General features: G+C 43.4%; 1 protein-coding gene across 2 annotated transcripts in view; it reads left to right on the top strand.

Moving 5' to 3' along the window:
* The window catches only part of SH3D19 (SH3 domain containing 19), a 118175-nt gene that overhangs the window by 43415 nt on the left and 57431 nt on the right, over nt 1–17329 (top strand). For both annotated transcript variants that reach the window (XM_074950983.1, XM_074950982.1), the window contains exon 3: nt 4358–4398. In XM_074950983.1, the coding sequence (XP_074807084.1) occupies nt 4358–4398 (41 nt within the window). The remainder of the gene's footprint in view (nt 1–4357; nt 4399–17329) is intronic.

The raw sequence follows: 17329 nt of genomic DNA, 5'->3' as shown, positions 1-17329 counted from the left end.
TTCAATTATTGTATTTAAGAGGTAGTAACAAAGTTACTAATAGCTTTCTTAGAGAAGATAACTGATTTTTTAGACAAAAGAAATTCAGTAGCTCTAATCTACCTGGATGTCAGCAAGGCATTTGATACAGTTCCACACGAGAAATTATTAGTTAATATGGAGAATGTGGGGATTAATGAGAGAACTAAAAGGTGGATAAGGAACTGATTAAAGGGGAGACTGCAACAGGTCATACTGAAAGATGAACTGTCAGGCTGGAGGGAGGTTGCTAGTGGAGTTCCTCAGGGATCAGTCTTGGGACCAATCTTATTTAACATTTTTATTACTGACTTTGGCACAAAAAGTGGGAGTATGTGTTATCTGCAAATTTTATTAGCAAAATTGGGAAGTATTGCCAATATGGAGGAGGACCGGAATAACATACAAGAAGATCTGGATGACCTTGTAAACTGGAATAATAGAAATGGGATGAAATTTAATAGTGCAAAGTCATGCATTTTGGGACTAATAATAAGAATTTTTGCTATAAGCTGGAGACTTATCAGTTGGAAGTGACAGAGGAGAAGAAAGACTGGGGCCGATTGGTTGATCACAGGATGACTATCATGCGGCCATGAAAAAGGGTAATGTTGTCCTGGAGTGCATCAGGCGAGGTATTTCCAGTAGAGACAGGGAAGCGTTAGTACCATTATGCAAGGCACTGGTGAGACCTCATCTGGAATACTGCGTGCAGTTCTGGTCTCCCATGTTTAAGAAAGATGACTTCAAACTGGAAAAGGTTTCCAGTAGAGAAGGGCTACTAGGATGATCTGAGGAATGGAAAACCTACTTTGTGAGAGGAGACTTGGCTTGTTTAGCCTAACCAAAAGAAGGCTGAGGGGAGATATGAATGGTCTCTATAAATACATCAGAGGGATAAATAGCAGGAGGGGAGAGGAATTATTTAAATTGAGCACCAATGTGGACCCACAACAAATGGATATAAACTGGCCATCAACAAGTTTAGGCTTGAAATTAGGCAAAGATTTCTAACCATCAGAGGAGTGAAGTTCTGGAGCAGCCTCCCAAGGAGAGCGGGGGTGGGGGGCAAAAAACCTAATTGGCTTCAAGACTAAGCTTGATAAGTTTATAGAGGGGATGGTATGACTGGACTGCCTACAATGGCGTGTGGTCCATCGGTGACTGTCTGTAGCAAATATCCCCAACGGCTAGAGATGGGACAATAGATGGAGAGGGCTCTGAGCTACTACAGAGAATTCTTTCCCAGGTATCTGCCTGGTGGGTCTTGCCCACATGCTCAGAGTCTAACTGATTGCCATATTTGGAGCTGGAAAGGAATTTTCCCCGGGTCAGATTGGCAGAGCCCCTGCGGGTTTTCGCCTTCCTCTGCAGCATGGGGAATGGGTCACTTGCAATTTTAAACTAGTGTAAATGGTGAATTTTCTGTAACTTGAAGTCTTTAAACCATGATTTGAGGACTTCAGTAACTCGGCAAGAGGTTAGGGGTCTATTACAGGAGTGAGTGGGTGAGGTTCTGTGGCCTGCAAGATACAGGAGGTCAGACTAGATGATCACAATGGTCCTCTCTGACTTCTGTAAGTGTATCTGAGTAAGAATATACATTGCAATTTTAAACCTAACCAGTGTCCTTTAAGTGACTTACCACAAGATGTCAGATATGTTAGTATTAGAGCTGAGTGGATCTAATATTTAATTTTCTTTCTTGATATTGGAATCAGATACAGTACTCGTGTCAGATAATATCTAAGTTATTATCTGCAAAAAAACCAAACAACCAACCCTAGAGTTTTCATTTGCCTAAGTAGCCCCGGCATCGTGATTAAAGTACCCCACGCCCTCGAAAAATCTGAAATGGCGCTCCTGTGGGCACACACGGAATTTGCCCCCACTCCCCGCACATGCAGCCCTGTTGGCCTGATTGGAGCCACTCCCCCTCCGCCCCCCCGCCTCCCCCGCCAATATAGAAGTCACGCTATGCCTATGAATACTCCATGGATCTGTCTTGCTTACTGGGTGGTGGCATGGTCAGCCCTAAGTGTAGCATATTATAGTGTTTAGCCTAGAAGTGACAAAGGCATGGATCACCATGGCTACCTTCTTATCTGATATAAAATGGTGAAAAATATATTTTTGGCCACTGAGTCACGTTTTTTTGGCAGGACCAGAGAAGAGTCTGTCAGGACACGTAAGGACTGAAACACTCAGTGGATTGGTAACAGGATCTGGAGCCTTTAAGTTTTGGGTTCAGAATCAGTCCAGGTCAGTTGTGAGTGAAAGTTGTTACCATCTGATGACTTTAATGGGCTGGATGTAGGAATTGCTGTATTAGATTCTGTGGCCTGTGTTATGCAGGAGACTAGATCATCCTAATGGTCCCTTCTGACCTTAAAATCTAAGAATCTGTGACCAAAGTATGGTTCTGAAATAACCTAAAGCTAGGCAGACAAGGAGTACTAAGATAAATAGTGAACAAATGCCCTCAGTTGGAGAGCTAGTTAGAGAGAGCTCATTCCGCAAAGTGTTTGCCTCTGCTGACCAACTTGAGCTATGTTTTGCGTAGACTGAGTGGCTGGATTCAGCTGCTTTTCATCCAGATCACTGCTCTGTCCAGACAATAGGAAATCACAGTCTCTGCCTTTGATGAGAATTGCTAGGTAGATTTACTACCCCATTTGCACTGTCAGATCCACTCAAATAAATTGTAGTGTGAGGGAGAATCTAAACTGGCATTTCTTATACTCAGCCTCACATACATGTTGAAAAGAGCACTGGCGGGATTGAGACTAGCAGGACTCTGCTGGTTAGGGTGTTTGAGAAGGATGAACAGTTGCCCATGACCACATTCTCAGAGACTAGTAGATCTAGCTTAATGTGATTCTGTCTACCCCTGCCACATTACACAGATAAGATGGCTGACTCTTGCTGTCCATAGCGTTGAAGACTTCCAATAGATCAGGTTTGACCTCTTGGTCTCGAGGGCCACAAATGTGATATCTTTGACCACCATTTAATTAATTTAAAAATATGTTTATTTCAGATTTTCTGCTAACAATTTCTACCTTTTTCTACAACTCAGTATGTAATGATGTCACTTTGAAAGTATTTGAAACATGTAAAGGTGGGTTGAAGTCCTCCAAATATTTTCGAAGTGTTATAAGTAAAAAAATTATCATCCTGCAATGCAAAATTTGTTCTAAAGGTGGTGTGGCTCCTAAAGTAACTAAAAGACCTAATATATCCCTTGTACAGTAAGAATATATTGTATCTTCACAGTATTGTCAATCCCAAGCATTAAAAATAGTGTCTGAGGTCCCCCCAAAATCATGAGATTTTAAAAATAGTAAACATTTAGTACTCTTGATTTTCTTTGGTTTTTTTTTCTTTTTTAAGCAACCATTACAGCTATAGATAATTTTTTATAATGAAAGCTGGGATTTTGACATAATGACATGACTGCAAGAGATGGGGCTTTAAGAAAAACACCAGATAGTGTAAATATAATGATAAAATCATGAGAGTTAATGATATCAATATATCCTTCATGATACATTTTCTCCCTTTTTGGCATGTCCAGAGTGGTGTATTAAAAGGACAATTTAATTGGTTTTGTATATGGAATGTTATTTGACGTGTCACTGTAGATCTGGGTTGAGATCTTCACTCCCACTTCAGTCCTGTGTACAGAGGAGAGATAAAAAGCTCAGTTCCAATCGGACTCTGAGGACATCCATGCAAGCCCAGCATAGGTGGTGTGCTAGGAAGGGGCTTGTGATGGGAGATGCCATGTCTAAGCAGGGCTGCAGTGTGCAGTTATGCAGAGTTTCCAGGCAGTGCTGCAGCTCGCAGGTAAGCCCCAGGAGGCTGCCATAACTTAGACAGCCCTGGGAGCCTAAGTTATGCATGGACCTTCTCCAGGACCTGGAATAACCCAGGAATAGGTTGGTGCAAAGGTGGCTTAAAGCAACCATTGAGTAACTTTCTTCTATGGCCTACCTGAATTTCTACTGTAAAATTTCACGGAATCTAGAATCTTGCTGTAGACTATGCTTCTGCTCCAGTAAGTGGCAGGACCATATTACCAGTCCTCAGCAGTGGCACATTTACTGTGAAACAAACTGTGCGGTTTCTGTAGCCTAACAGATGCGGACAAACATGAACCTTGTATAAAATACAAAGCCCTTTTTATTTTTGTAAAAGATAACCAGACACTGTGCTGTGAGTTTGTGTGTGACAATGTACTTTCTACCTGGTACAGAAGCTCTGAATAATGTGAGCTACTTGTCTTTTTCCCTGTGGACTAGTGATGTACTTAATTTTCTTTCTTTTCTTTATTAAGGCAAGGACCCCTGTCATCGATTAGAGCAGCAATCAAGAGAAGTAAGTCTATTTTTCTTCTACTCTTGGGTATCTTAATTTCAAATTGCTGCATCTTCATTTCCAGCAAGTGGTTACTTTTTATGAGAAGATTAAATGACTAAACAAAGGTAAGTTTATAGAATCATTAATCATCTGACAGACTGTAACAGTTTTGGCTTTGCTTCATTTTAAACCAGGGGTGGGCAAACTTTTTGGCCTGAGAGCCACGTTGGGGAATAGAAATTGTATGGCGGGCCATGAAGGCTCACAAAATTGAGGTTGGGGTGCAGGAGGGGATGCGGGCTCTGGGGTGGGGCTGAAGATGAGGCATTTGGGGTGTAGGAGGGTGCTCTGGGATGTGACTGAGGGGTTTGGAGGGCAGGAGGGGGATCAGGGCTGGGGCAGGGGTGCAAGAAGGGATGCAGGTTCTGGCTGGGGGTGCAGGCTCTGGGGTGCGGCTGGGGATGAGAGGATTGGGGTGCAGGAGGATGCTCTGGGCTGGGATCAAGGGGTCTGGAGAGCAGGAGGGGGATCAGGGCTGCGGCAGGGGGCTGGGGCTGGGGAGAGGCTCGGGGGTGCAGGCTCTGATCAGTGCTTACCTCAAGTGGCTCCTTTGCGGAGGCAACGGCATATCCCTTCTCTGGCTCCTATGCGGATGCACAGCCAGGCAGCTCTGCACACTGCCCCATCCGCAGGCACCATCCCTGCAGCTCCGATTGGCGTGCATAGGAGCTGGAGTGAGGCTGTGCTGCAGCTTCCGGCAGCTGCATGGTGCAGCTCCCGACCCTGCTCCGCGGCTGGAGTGCTGGGCCCCCAACCCTGAGCCCCGGCCGGAGCGGGGCTAAGCCATGTGGTGCGGCCCCTGACCCAGCGCCCCGGCCGGAGTGCCGGAGTGAGGCCGAGCCGCGTGGTGTGGCTTGTGGGCTGGCTTAAAATGCCTAGCAGGCCAGATCCGGCCTGTGGGCCATAGTTTGCCCACCCCTGTTTTAGACCATATCTCCCAGTTGCTGCTGAGTTATTTCTTCTTACAGAACACTAGCATTTCTCTTATCTGTGCATTTGTGCTGTAAACTGTGTATGATTCTGAAGAATCTGGGTGTTAGTTGCCTACTTTAACTTGGTTGGTTGGTTTGAGCATCTTCTTGCTTTCATTGAAGTCAATGGCAAAACTACATTGACTTTAGTGGGAACTAGGTTTGGACCCTTGAATGTAGTTTCATTTTGGGGTAGAGATTTTGTTTTTAAGCTTTGTTTGAAAGTCTAGTCTATGCCTCTCCTAACTTGTCTCTTTATCTTCTCTTTCTGTCCTCTTACCCCACCCATGACATTCTCAGATATTCACTTCAGTTGGAATCATCCAAAATAATGTTTTCATCCCCATGTTTCATGTTTGTCTTTTGCCTACCATAGCTGGCATTTCAGAAAGCTATCTTCTCTTCAGCTACATGTACACTAGTGTATTTTTTTCCTACTAAACTTCTCCGCTGTCGCTATCACTGATCCATTTCCCCCCCAATGCTAGCAATCGTGGGATCTCTAGTGTAGACAGGGCATGAGGTGCTCAGCAGTATTGTAAGCTTGTGTTGCTAACTGCTCAGAACAAGTCTTCATGATGCTTAAAATGCAGCACCTTTTATACACTGGTGCTACCATCCTTATTCCCATTTTACAAAAGGGAAATTGAGGAACTGAGAGATTGTGGTTCATTTAAGGTCACACAGGAAGTCTACTGGAGCCAGGAATTGAATCCAGATTGTCCAAGCCTCAGTCCTTTGTTTTAGTTACAAAACCATCCACAAAAGCATTACACAATTATGGAGTTTCACAAATCCTAGACATATTAAGGCAGTTATCCACGGGTAGCATGTATAAAGGGCTTGGGGAGGCTAAGCCTCCTCAAAATAAAAAAGGCTGGCCATGCAGGGGGCAAATGCCGGATGCAGCGTGGGTCACCTCCTACGTTCCTCTCCTGAGCTCTGCCCCGCTCCGCCCTGAGGCCCCGTCCCCACTCTGCCTCTTCCCCCCACCTGCCTCCGGCGTGGTGTTCTGGCTCTGCTCACACACAGGCATGTCTCCAGGCTGTCGACAGCATTGCGCTCTGCCAGGCAGGGATCCCAGAGCAGAATGCCAGTAGGGCAGTGTCAGTGCAGCTGCTTTCACTTCCTTGTGCCCCTTGGTGGTGGGGAACTGAACGAGCTGCGCTGCCCTCCCCGCTACAAGGGGAAGTGGTGGTGGTCGTGGACCTCCTGCCTCCCCCAAGCTCCCCAGGCAGCCATACCCCTGAGCCGCCCTGCCCCCCTGGCTGCAGCACGGGCCTCTCCCCTTCCTCTACCAGAGCCTCACAAGGTGCGAGTGGGAGGAAAGGACAGGACTGAGCCCTGGGGTGCATGGTGGGGCAGCAGTGAGCCCTGGGAAGGGGGCAGTAAGGAGCCTGGGTGGAGCTGGAGGGGGAGGGAGGTTTGGGGCAGTAAGGAATGCAGGGAGTGTGGGGGGCAGTCAGGAGTGGGGTAAGAGGGGGCAGTGAGGAACCCAGGGAGAGCAATAAGGAGCAAGGGTGGGGGGCAGTGAGGAGCCCTGCAGCAGAGCATAAGGCCTGGGGCCAGGCAGCGGAGCGAGGGTGGGGCTGGGGGGGAGGCTCAGGGTAAAGAGGCCAAGAAGGGGTGGGGCTTCATGAGGGAGGGGTCACAATCCGGGTGCTGGTGTGGCCCCCCCCCCACACTTCTAGGGAGCTTCTGGCACACCATAGCCACCCCAAAGGAAAGACTCATGTGCCACCTATGGCAATTACATGTATAATTTCTCTCAATGAGAAATCAAGCAAATACAATACAAATAATAAGTAATGATAATATAGTACTAGTATACGATCAGGGGTGTTAAAATATTCAGAGAGACCTATCCCATGATTAAAAAGGGGTGAAACAGCCATTATATATTTATGTAGACAAAATATATAAAAACATAGTCATCTGGATGCCAACAATCGTAGTTATCGATAGGCTTGAATGAAAACTCTAGCTCTGACTGCTCCCCAATTCACTCTTAACATTAATTTCAAGAATGTACAGTATCTACTGTAACAATATTTCCTTAAAAAGAAAAGGAGTACTTGTGGCACCTTAGAGACCTCTTTCTTTTTCTGAATCTCAGCATCTGTGGTCTCATTAGCTTCCATTTGCAAGGCCTCATGACAGGTGTCAGCAAAGTTTACAATCTTAGGACAGTGATTGAAACGGATTGAAAGTGGGATTTATCTCTCTCCTTCTCTCTCTGCTTTTAGCAGAGGAGTGGGGGAGTCCTATTTCTCTCCTGCTGTCCCTGACTGTAGCCCTAGCTGGGGAGATAAAAACATATAATTTCAAATGGCTAGGTAGCTCAGCAGAATCCCTTCCTCCTGAGATTGATTTCCTTAGTAAAGTTAGGATGTCATGAATTAGAGGACAAAGAGAAATAGTAGTAAGGGGTACAACCCACAATTCCTTCCTCTCCATTACTACCTTTCCTAGCCTTAATAATTGCTCTACCAGCCAGGGCTCTATGTATTGTGTGCTTAGCACAATGGGGCCCTTATTATGGTTGAGGCCTCCAGACGCTATTATAATACAAACAAAAATAATAATAGAGCACATGGACTATTCAGAGAAATTAAAAATAAACGTGTGATTACCTGAACCGTAAAGAAACATTGGCTAATGAACAGCCAGCCCAATATGTCCTCCAGTTTAAACAAAACAGCTGTCTGAAAATAAGACTTATGTCAGACAAGGAAAAACCCAGACAGACTGGTGAAAGTTTGTAATAATGAGATGGAGGACAGTGGGGTTCAGGCCTTGGGCAAGGATGGGAAAGTGTACAGGTATAGCAGCGGCTGGCGCTGGAAGATGTTTTATGGCTCATTCCACTGATGTCATCCTCTAGGCAAGAATGTGGCTAGAGGTAAGAGAAGCAGTCGTAACTTGTATTGTGGACAGCAGGTTTTATAGCTCACCTTTATTAATATCCTTTCGTGGGTGGGGTGTGGAAGCTGAGTGATTGGCAGTAGCTGCTGGTGGAATGTCCCTGTCTGGACAGACCCTCCCACAATGGTAAGGCGGTAGCTAAATGAGCCAGAAGCTGACAGTTGCCCTTTTCTTTGTAACAGCAGATGTACAGTTTGTGTTTTAAGCTTTGGCAACTTAGTTTATCTCCCGGAGTAATGTCTGCCATGAAAATTTCTTCACGCTGATTATCTGTAAGCAGTACTTTCTGATTGTATTCCTTTTAGCATTCCTGGTACACTTCAAGGTTTACTGTCTATACTTCTGCATTAATCTGACTAGCTGGTAGCTACAAGTGCCTAAGATTTCACTGTCTTTCTTTCACAGATGCACTATTACATTCCAACCGCAATTAACTGAAACACTAGGTTTGACCAAAAGTTGGTTATGCTCCCTGGGGCTTTATTAACTGTCTGACTGAAGCATGCCTCCCACATGGAGTTTCAGTCCTGCAGAGCAGCTATATTCCACATGATAGAGGCTCCTAAACTCTGCATGAGTGAAGTTTAGGAGCTTATTGAGGTGCTAGCTTCAGCACTCTGATTTTAAAGAGCTTCATAACAACAAAGCTCCCAATTATCTGAATCTCTTGTTTTATGAAAATTATCCAGTAAGACCTTTGTGAAATCAGTTTCTCTGTCTGTTTTTAACTTGCCTTTCAACTTAGCTTTCCCATAATAAGCACTTCTTATGGACACACAACCTTCTCTCTCTCTCTCTCTCTCTCTCTCTCTCACACACTCACACTCACACACACACACACACACACACACACACACACACACACTCTACAGTGATGGGGGCCATATAAGTACCTAGATAGATATACAGTGACAAGAATAATTTCTTAGAAATGCCAATGTATTGCATTTTATACTGGGCTGAGAACAAGAATGTCTGATTCGTGGTGTGAAAGCACTATGAAAATCTGCAGTTAGAATGATTAGTACATATCCTTGCTGTTTAAAACAATTAGCATTATTTTAAAATTCATCATACTCACATTGGCTAAGGTTATTGAAAGATTTAATAGACAGAACTAATTTTCTGAAACTATAATTGCTAGGACTAAAATTGACTAAAAAGAGTCTGAGCTGCAGAGTTTGGACCTGGACTTCCCCCAAAGTTTGGGGATGTTCGTGTCTGAGGTTTTGGCTTCTCTAATTAAAAATGAAATTAGTTACAATTATAATGATAAATTATTATTAAAATTAGAAATTATAAAAATAGTGGAATCTGCCACTATAAAAAACAAATCAGTGTTTCATATTGGTTTTTTTTAATGAAATGAAAAAAAAAATGGCCAAAACTGCAATTTCCTGGGAACTGAAAAATATGATTGTGATATTTATATTACAGTGGTGTTTGAATAAGACTTTGTATCTCATAGGGATACGGTCAGACCAGGCATGTATGGCCTGCTACTGGTTCCACGTATCCCAGTACAACCTTCTGCAGGTCAAGTGACTAAACCGGGAATCCCACTTCTCACTGATTGGTGGGAGTAATGCCAGATCCTTGTTGGAATGAAAAACAATATCCACAAGAATAACACCATCTGGTGCTACCACCTTGCAGCTAGCTTTTGATTTTATGAAGGCTAGGAGAGGAAACCCTACACCCAGTCCACTGTGGAGAAAATATCTGGTGATTGGCATTGCAACTCAGCTTCTTCATGTAGCTCCTGCAGCTGTGCTTGCTTCCAAATATGTTGATCACCAAGCCTTTGTGTCCAGTCAGTACCACCAAGAGGGGGACTTTTTGTCCTAGGGCAAGTATCTGCTTCTTTATTTTTGCTGCATAGGCATATGTGCCAACATTCCAGGTACAATGATCATACTCTTCAAACTTGCTTGTTGGAATGTGAGGACAATGTGCCCTGGTATGTTAAATGACCTGGAGGAGGTCAGTGATCCAAGAAGGTCTGCTATCATCGATAAAGAGCTGGAGAAGGTTGACACTCTCTCTGAAACTAGACTAGCTGACACAAGCTCTCTATGCAAGATACATTACACGCTCTTCTGGCATAGAAAAAGCAAAGAAGAGTGCTCTGGTCATGGGGTGGTATTTGGAGTCAGAAACGCATTAGCATCCATGTCAAATGTCCCATTGCAACATCAGAATTAATTATATCACTAAGATTATCTGTGACAGGTGTTTTTGCCAATATCATCAATGTAGGTGCCCCAACACTTTCCTCCATTTCTAAAGAGAAGGATTTGTTCTGTAAGTACCTTGATAGTCCCTTGCCTGATGGTAGCTTACTGATGATACTATCTGTTGGGATACTTCAATCTTAGAGTCGGCTCAGATCATGAGATGTGGCTGCTAGGTTCTTGCCACCATGGAGTGGAAAAAATTAATTACAAATGGTGTAGTTCTGTACCGACTGAGGAGCATGCATTACCAACACTTACTTTCAATGCAGTCATCATCGAAAGGTCTTGTTGAGACACTCCAGATCTGGACACTAACACCAACTGGATTTAATGGTTAGTTATAGAAAACACTTGCAGGATGTTCTCCATACTCGCAGTGTTGGATCATATTAAAGAAGTTCTGTATTAAAATCACAAATGAGTTTGATTCTCCATACTTTAAATTCCAGGGTATTACTAATTAAGAGGTCTCTTGGTTTTTGGTACTGTTTCTCTCCCGCTATGTGTGAAACTTGCAAGCTGCTAATTGCCTTAGTACATTCTAAGACAGAGTCTGTTCTCAAAGCAATTCTTTGTAATAACAGCTACTCATACAGAGAGAGACTCAAAGCAATACTCTGTAACAACAGAAACAGCACCCAGAGACTCCCCGCCCTTTTGTTGTATTGACAATTGTGATTAAAATAGAGATAGAGGATGTATGTGGATGGATGCTTGGTGTGGATAATAACTGAATGATCAGGGAGGTGCCAGCCTAAGAATCCAGTGTCCATCGGCTGAAGAAGGCATCAAGTGGAAATAACCAGAGGACCCCTGGAGGGCAGACTGGAATCCACCCAACAGCCTCAAGAATGGGAGAACCAAAGAACAAGATAACATCTAGCAGCACGGAGCTATCTGCTGATTGATTCAGCAACAGCATGATGAAGCAATTCCTATAGACTAGCATAGGAAGAAACTCCTATAAAAATGGACTCTAGAAAGTGAGAACTTTGGGGTCTGATTCTGCAAACCAACTTCCAGGAGCATCAGATGAGCATCTGACAAGGCCCTGCTCCCTCCTCATGTCCAGGTCACCTGGCCAGTGGCTTGGCATGAGCAACTCTAAGGCTGGTAACTATGATGATAACCTTGCAGAACCTGTGTGTGTGTGTGTTTGTATGGATGAATGTGTGAATAAATATGAGATTGAATGGAATGTTATAGCTATAACTAACTGCTTACTATGATTCTTTCTGTATTCACAATAAATGTGGTATTTTGCCTTTTCCTATTTTAATAAGATCCTGCTGGTTTTTATTTTATTGGTATAACAGCAGTTTTCATAGTGCAGACTGTGACGCAGACCATGCACATGTATGCTGCAAAGTCAGGCTTTCACTACAGAAATTCCATCGTACTAAACAAAGCCATTGCACAAAATTAACATCAGAGACCAAGGAAGGTGTTTCCAATTCACTATGAATCTCAGGGAAACTGTCTTTGATTGTCCCTCCCTGAATGCTGATGGAGTATTGAGTGCATTCTGGATGAATATCGTAGCTTTTGGTAAAAAGACAGCACAAGATAAGGACTGGTTTGCAGCATAATTTGAAGAAATGCTCCTAGTCACTGAAATAAAATGCACAGCATACCTCTCCCACAACATGAATTCCTCCTCTTTAACGTCAGAGTGGCCAAGAGCGCATTGCAATGAAAAGCAAGGCGATGTATTCTGTCATACTGGCTCGATTTGTGTGAGAAGATAGATCACCGTTCTCAAAGGATGTTTGTACAAGGTATGTATGATGGAATCAAGAAAGCAATAGGTCCTTTAGCTATTGGTTGTATAGAAGACTACTCCTCTCAAATCTCTTAATAGAGATACCGTAACTGACAGAAGCAATTAGATTAAATGCTAGGTAGAAAATGGGATCACAAACTTTATTCTTGTGAAACTACTGTTTCAAAAGCAGTGCTAAATTTGTTCCCCAGGCTTCTGATTATTGAAGAGCTTGATACAGAACAGCAGTGGCCAAACTTACTGACCCTCTGAGCGGCGTACAATAATCTTCAGAAGTTCGAGCTGCAAGACACGCACAACCTGCCCCGAGGGGCAGTGCCTGCTGGGGCACAGGGCTTAGGTCTGGAGACCCCCCTCCCCACAGGGCAGAAGCCTCTAGCCCCACCACCCTGCCACAGGGCAGAAACCCCCAGGTCTTCCCCCCACCAAGTCTATTAGGTGGAGAATGGGAGATGAGGTGGGGCTCCGCAAGCCACACTTTAACTGTAAAAGAGGCACATGTGGCTCACATGTGCAGTTTGGCCATCTCTGATATAGAACTATATAAATGAGCTTAAAAGGGCAATAACCTCTCTAGTATCAGGAAAGGCCACAGGAAAAGATGCAATACCAGCTGAAGTATTGACACAAAGAGGACAGGATGTGCTTAAATATCTGCACAATGTCTTGCTTCCTTAAGGCAGGAGGGAGGGAAGGAAGGAGGTGTACTGCAAGACATGAAGGATGCCAACATCATAACATTGTATAAAAATAAAGGAGACCTGAAGGTTTGTAACCACTACAGAGGAATCACTCTCCTTTGCATTGTTGGCAAGACATTTGCATGGGTCATTCTCAACAGACTGCAAGTTCTTGTTGAACATATATATCCAGAGAGTCAGTGTGGCTTCCATGCAAGATAGCAACTATTGACATGATCTTTGTACTAAGGCAACTGCAAGAGAAGCATTAAAAATAAGGAAAATCTTTCTACACGACCTTAGATTTTACTATGGCTTTCAACCTGCTCAGCAGAAAGAGTCCTTTTCAGTTGCTTGAGATAACTGGTCCTCCTTAGTTTTATTTGATAGTTTCATGAAGGCTACAGTCCCGTACCATGTCGATCAGCCCAACAGCATTGTAATCTGCAGCAGCGTCAAACAAGGATGTGTTTTGGCACCAACGATCTTTGGTATATTTTTTGCTCTGCTGATTCATCAAAATTTCTCATCTAGCACCGAGGGTAGACATCTCCATGCAATATCAGATGGAAAACTCTTTGACATTGCTTGTTTAAAAGCAAAATTAGAACTTCTTTTTGCCAACAGCTCAGGGCTTCTTTCACTCCAGAAACTTTGCAATAGTTTTGTTACCTTGTGATAAATTTGGTCTAACCATTAGTCTAAAGAAGACATTGATTATGGCACAATCCTGAGCATGCTGCTGTATAGTGACCTGGACCACGAAAGAAGGCTTAACACTTTCCACACCTGCTGTCTAGTTTGATTTCAAATACAAGTCCCTGATACCAAAGTATTTGAGAAAGCAAAATTGCCAAGTCTAATATTTATTCACTATTCTTAAATAAAGACATTTTTTGTTGGTTTGATAATCTATATTGGATGGATGATAGACACATTGCAAAGGACCTCCTGTATGGAGAACTTGTGGATGCTCCAAGGTCACTGGGCCATCGTAGGCTCAAGTTCAAGGACATTTGCAAGAGCGAGCTGAAAACTTTCAACATCTGCACTGCAAGCCCAGAAAATGCAGCAAGCAACGGGCTACATTGGAGGACTGTGCTGCACAAAGGAGTCAGAGCAAAGAGGAAAGTGCATCAGACCTTAGGTGCCAGTAGTGCACCGGTTTCATCTTCTGGCCTTGCGCCTCACCCGTACACAATCTGTTGCTCGAGAATTGGACTTTTTAGCCATTCACAACACTGCAGTATGACACATAGTCACTGAACAGCCTTGGCACTTACACCATCATTTCTTACACCACCTTAACTTAAAAAGATTAAGGAAATTAGTTAGGGAAGAGGGTTGGACTGAAAAACTTGTGGATCTAAAGGCAGAGGAGGCCTGGAATTACTTCAAGTCAAAGTTGCAGAAACTATGAGAAACCTGCATCCCAAGAAGGGGGAAAAAATTCATGGGCAGGAGTTGTAGACCAAGCTGGATGAGCAAGCATCTCGGAGAGGTGATTAAAAAAAAGCAGAAAGCATACAGGGAGTGGAAGATGGGAGGGATTAGCAAGGAAACTACCTTCCTGAGGTCAGAACATTGTAGGGATAAAGTGAGAAGGGCCAAAAGCCATGTAGAGTTGGACCTTGCAAAGGGAATTAAAAGCAATAATAAAAGGTTCTGTAGCCATATAAATAAGAAGAAAACAAAGAAAGAGAAGTGGGACCGCTTAACACTGAGGATGGAGTGGAGGTTAAGGATAATCTAGGCATGGCCCAATATCTAAACAAATACTTTGCCTCAGTCTTTAATGAGGAGCTCAGGGATAATGGTAGGACGACAAATGGGAATGAGGATATGGAGGTAGATATTACCACATCTGACGTGGAAGCCAAACTCGAACAGCTTAATGGGACTAAATCGGGGGGGCCCGGATAATCTTCATCCAAGAATATTAAAGGAACTGGCACATGAAATTGCAAGCCCATTGGCAAGAATTTTTAATCAATATGTAAACTCCAGGGTTGTACTGTATGACTGGAGAATTGATAACATAGTTCCTATTTTTAAGAAAGATAAAAAATGCGATCCGGGTAACTACAGGCCTGTTAGTTTGCCATGTGTAGTATGCAAGATCTTGGAAAAAATTTTGAAGGAGAAAGTAGTTAAGGACATTGAGGTCAGTGGTAATTGGGACAAAATACAACATGGCTTTACAAAAGGTAGATCGTGTCAAACCAACCTGATCTCCTTTGAGAAGGTAACAGATTTTATAGACAAAGGGAATGCAGTGGATCTAATTTACCTCGATTTCAGTAAGGCATATGATACAGTTCCACATGGAGAATTATTAGCTAAATTGGAAAAGATGAGGATCAATATGAAAATTGAAAGATGGATAAGAAACTGGTTAAAGGGGAGACTACAGCGGGTCACACTGAAAGGTGAACTGTCAGGCTGGAAGGAGGTTACTAGAGGAGTTCCTCAAGGATAGTTTTGGGACCAATCTTATTTAATCTTTTTATTACTGACCTTGGCACAAAAAGCGGGAATGTGCTAATAAAGTTCGCGGATGACACAAATCTGGGAGGTATTGCCAATACAGAGAAGGACCGGGATATCATACAGGAAGATCTGGATGACCTTGTAAACTGGAGTAATAGTAATAGGATAAAATTTAATAGTGAGAAGTGCAAGGTCATGCATTTAGGGATTAATAATAAGAATTTTTGTTATAAGCTTGGGACGCATCAGTTGGAAGTAACAGAGGAGGCGAAGGACCTCGGAGTTTTGGTTGATCACAGGATGACTATGAGCCGCCAATGTGATATGGCCATGAAAAAAGCTAATGCGGTCTTGGGATGCATCAGGCGAGGTATTTCCAGTAGAGATAAGGAGGTGTTAGTACCGTTAGACAAGGCACTGGTGAGACCTCATCTGGAATATTGTGTGCAGTTCTGGTCTCCCATGTTTAAGAAGGATGAATTCAAACTGGAACAGGTACAGAGAAGGGCTACTAGGATGATCCGAGGAATGGAAAACCTGTCTTATGAAAGGAGACTCAGAGCTTGGCTTGTTTAGCCTAACCAAAAGAAGGATGAGAGGAGATATGATTGCTATCTATAAATGTATCAGAGGGATAAATACCATGGAGGGAGAAGAATTATTTAAGCTCAGTACCAATGTGGACACAAGAACAAATGGATATAAACTGGCCACCAGGAAGTTTAGACTTGAAATTAGACAAAGGTTTCTAACCATCAAAGGAGTGAAGTTCTAGAACAGCCTCCCAGGGGAAGCAGTGGGGGCAAAAGACATATCTGGCTTCAAGACTAAGCTTGATAAGCTTATGGAGGAGATGATATGATGGGATAGCCTAATTTTGGCAATTAATTGATCTTCGACTAATAGCGGTAGATATGCTCAATGGCCTGCAATGGGATGTTAGATGGGGTGGGATCTGAGTTACTATAGAGAATTCTTTCCTGGGTTTCTGGCTGGTGAGTCTTGCCCACATGCTCAGGGTTTAGCTAATGGCCATATTTGGGGTCAGGAAGGAATTTTCCTCCAGGGCAGATTGGCAGAGGCCCTGGAGGTGTTTTGCCTTCCTCTGCAGTGTGGGGCATGGGTCACTTGCTGGAGGATTCTTTGCACCCTGAAGTCTTTAAACCACAATTTGAGGACTTCAATAACTCAGACATAAGTTAAGGGTTTGTTACAGGAGTTGGTGGGTGAGATTCTGTGGCCTGCGTTGTGCAGGAGGTCGGACTAGATGATCATAATGGTCCCTTCTGACCTTAAAATCTATGATTGTATGATTTCTCAAGACAGACAGTTGCCAGCTATTTTATAGAGGCAGTGCAGAGAGTAGAACACTTATATTGCTAACACTTTTCACAAAGTGATCCCTCTATATCTGACCTCTTGGTCCTCGTCCTCCAAAGGAAACCTGCACAACACCTTCAAAAGACGACCCTGGGAACTTAAATTCATAACTTTTCTAGATACTAGAAATTAAGGGCTGAACAGAGACACTGGATTTATGGCTTATTACAACAATCTATAACCCACTTACAGCCCCCTGCCTTATCCCTGTTCTCCCCCTTGACCGGAGAGGTGTTAATGTGCCCCTTAACCTTGAATGGTCCCTTGAAATATGTAACTACTTATTCTAAACAATCTGTTCCACCTTGTATTTAGCTGTGACACTGAATACATTTACAGACCTGAAGAAAAGCTCGGTGAAAGCTTGAAAGCTTCTCTCGCTCACTAATAGAGGTTGTTCCAATAAAGATATTCCTTTACCCA

The sequence above is a fragment of the Natator depressus genome, chromosome 4 (assembly GCF_965152275.1).
Source record: "Natator depressus isolate rNatDep1 chromosome 4, rNatDep2.hap1, whole genome shotgun sequence".
NCBI lineage: Eukaryota > Metazoa > Chordata > Testudines > Cheloniidae > Natator > Natator depressus.
This window is presented reverse-complemented; position numbering and strand designations above follow the sequence as displayed.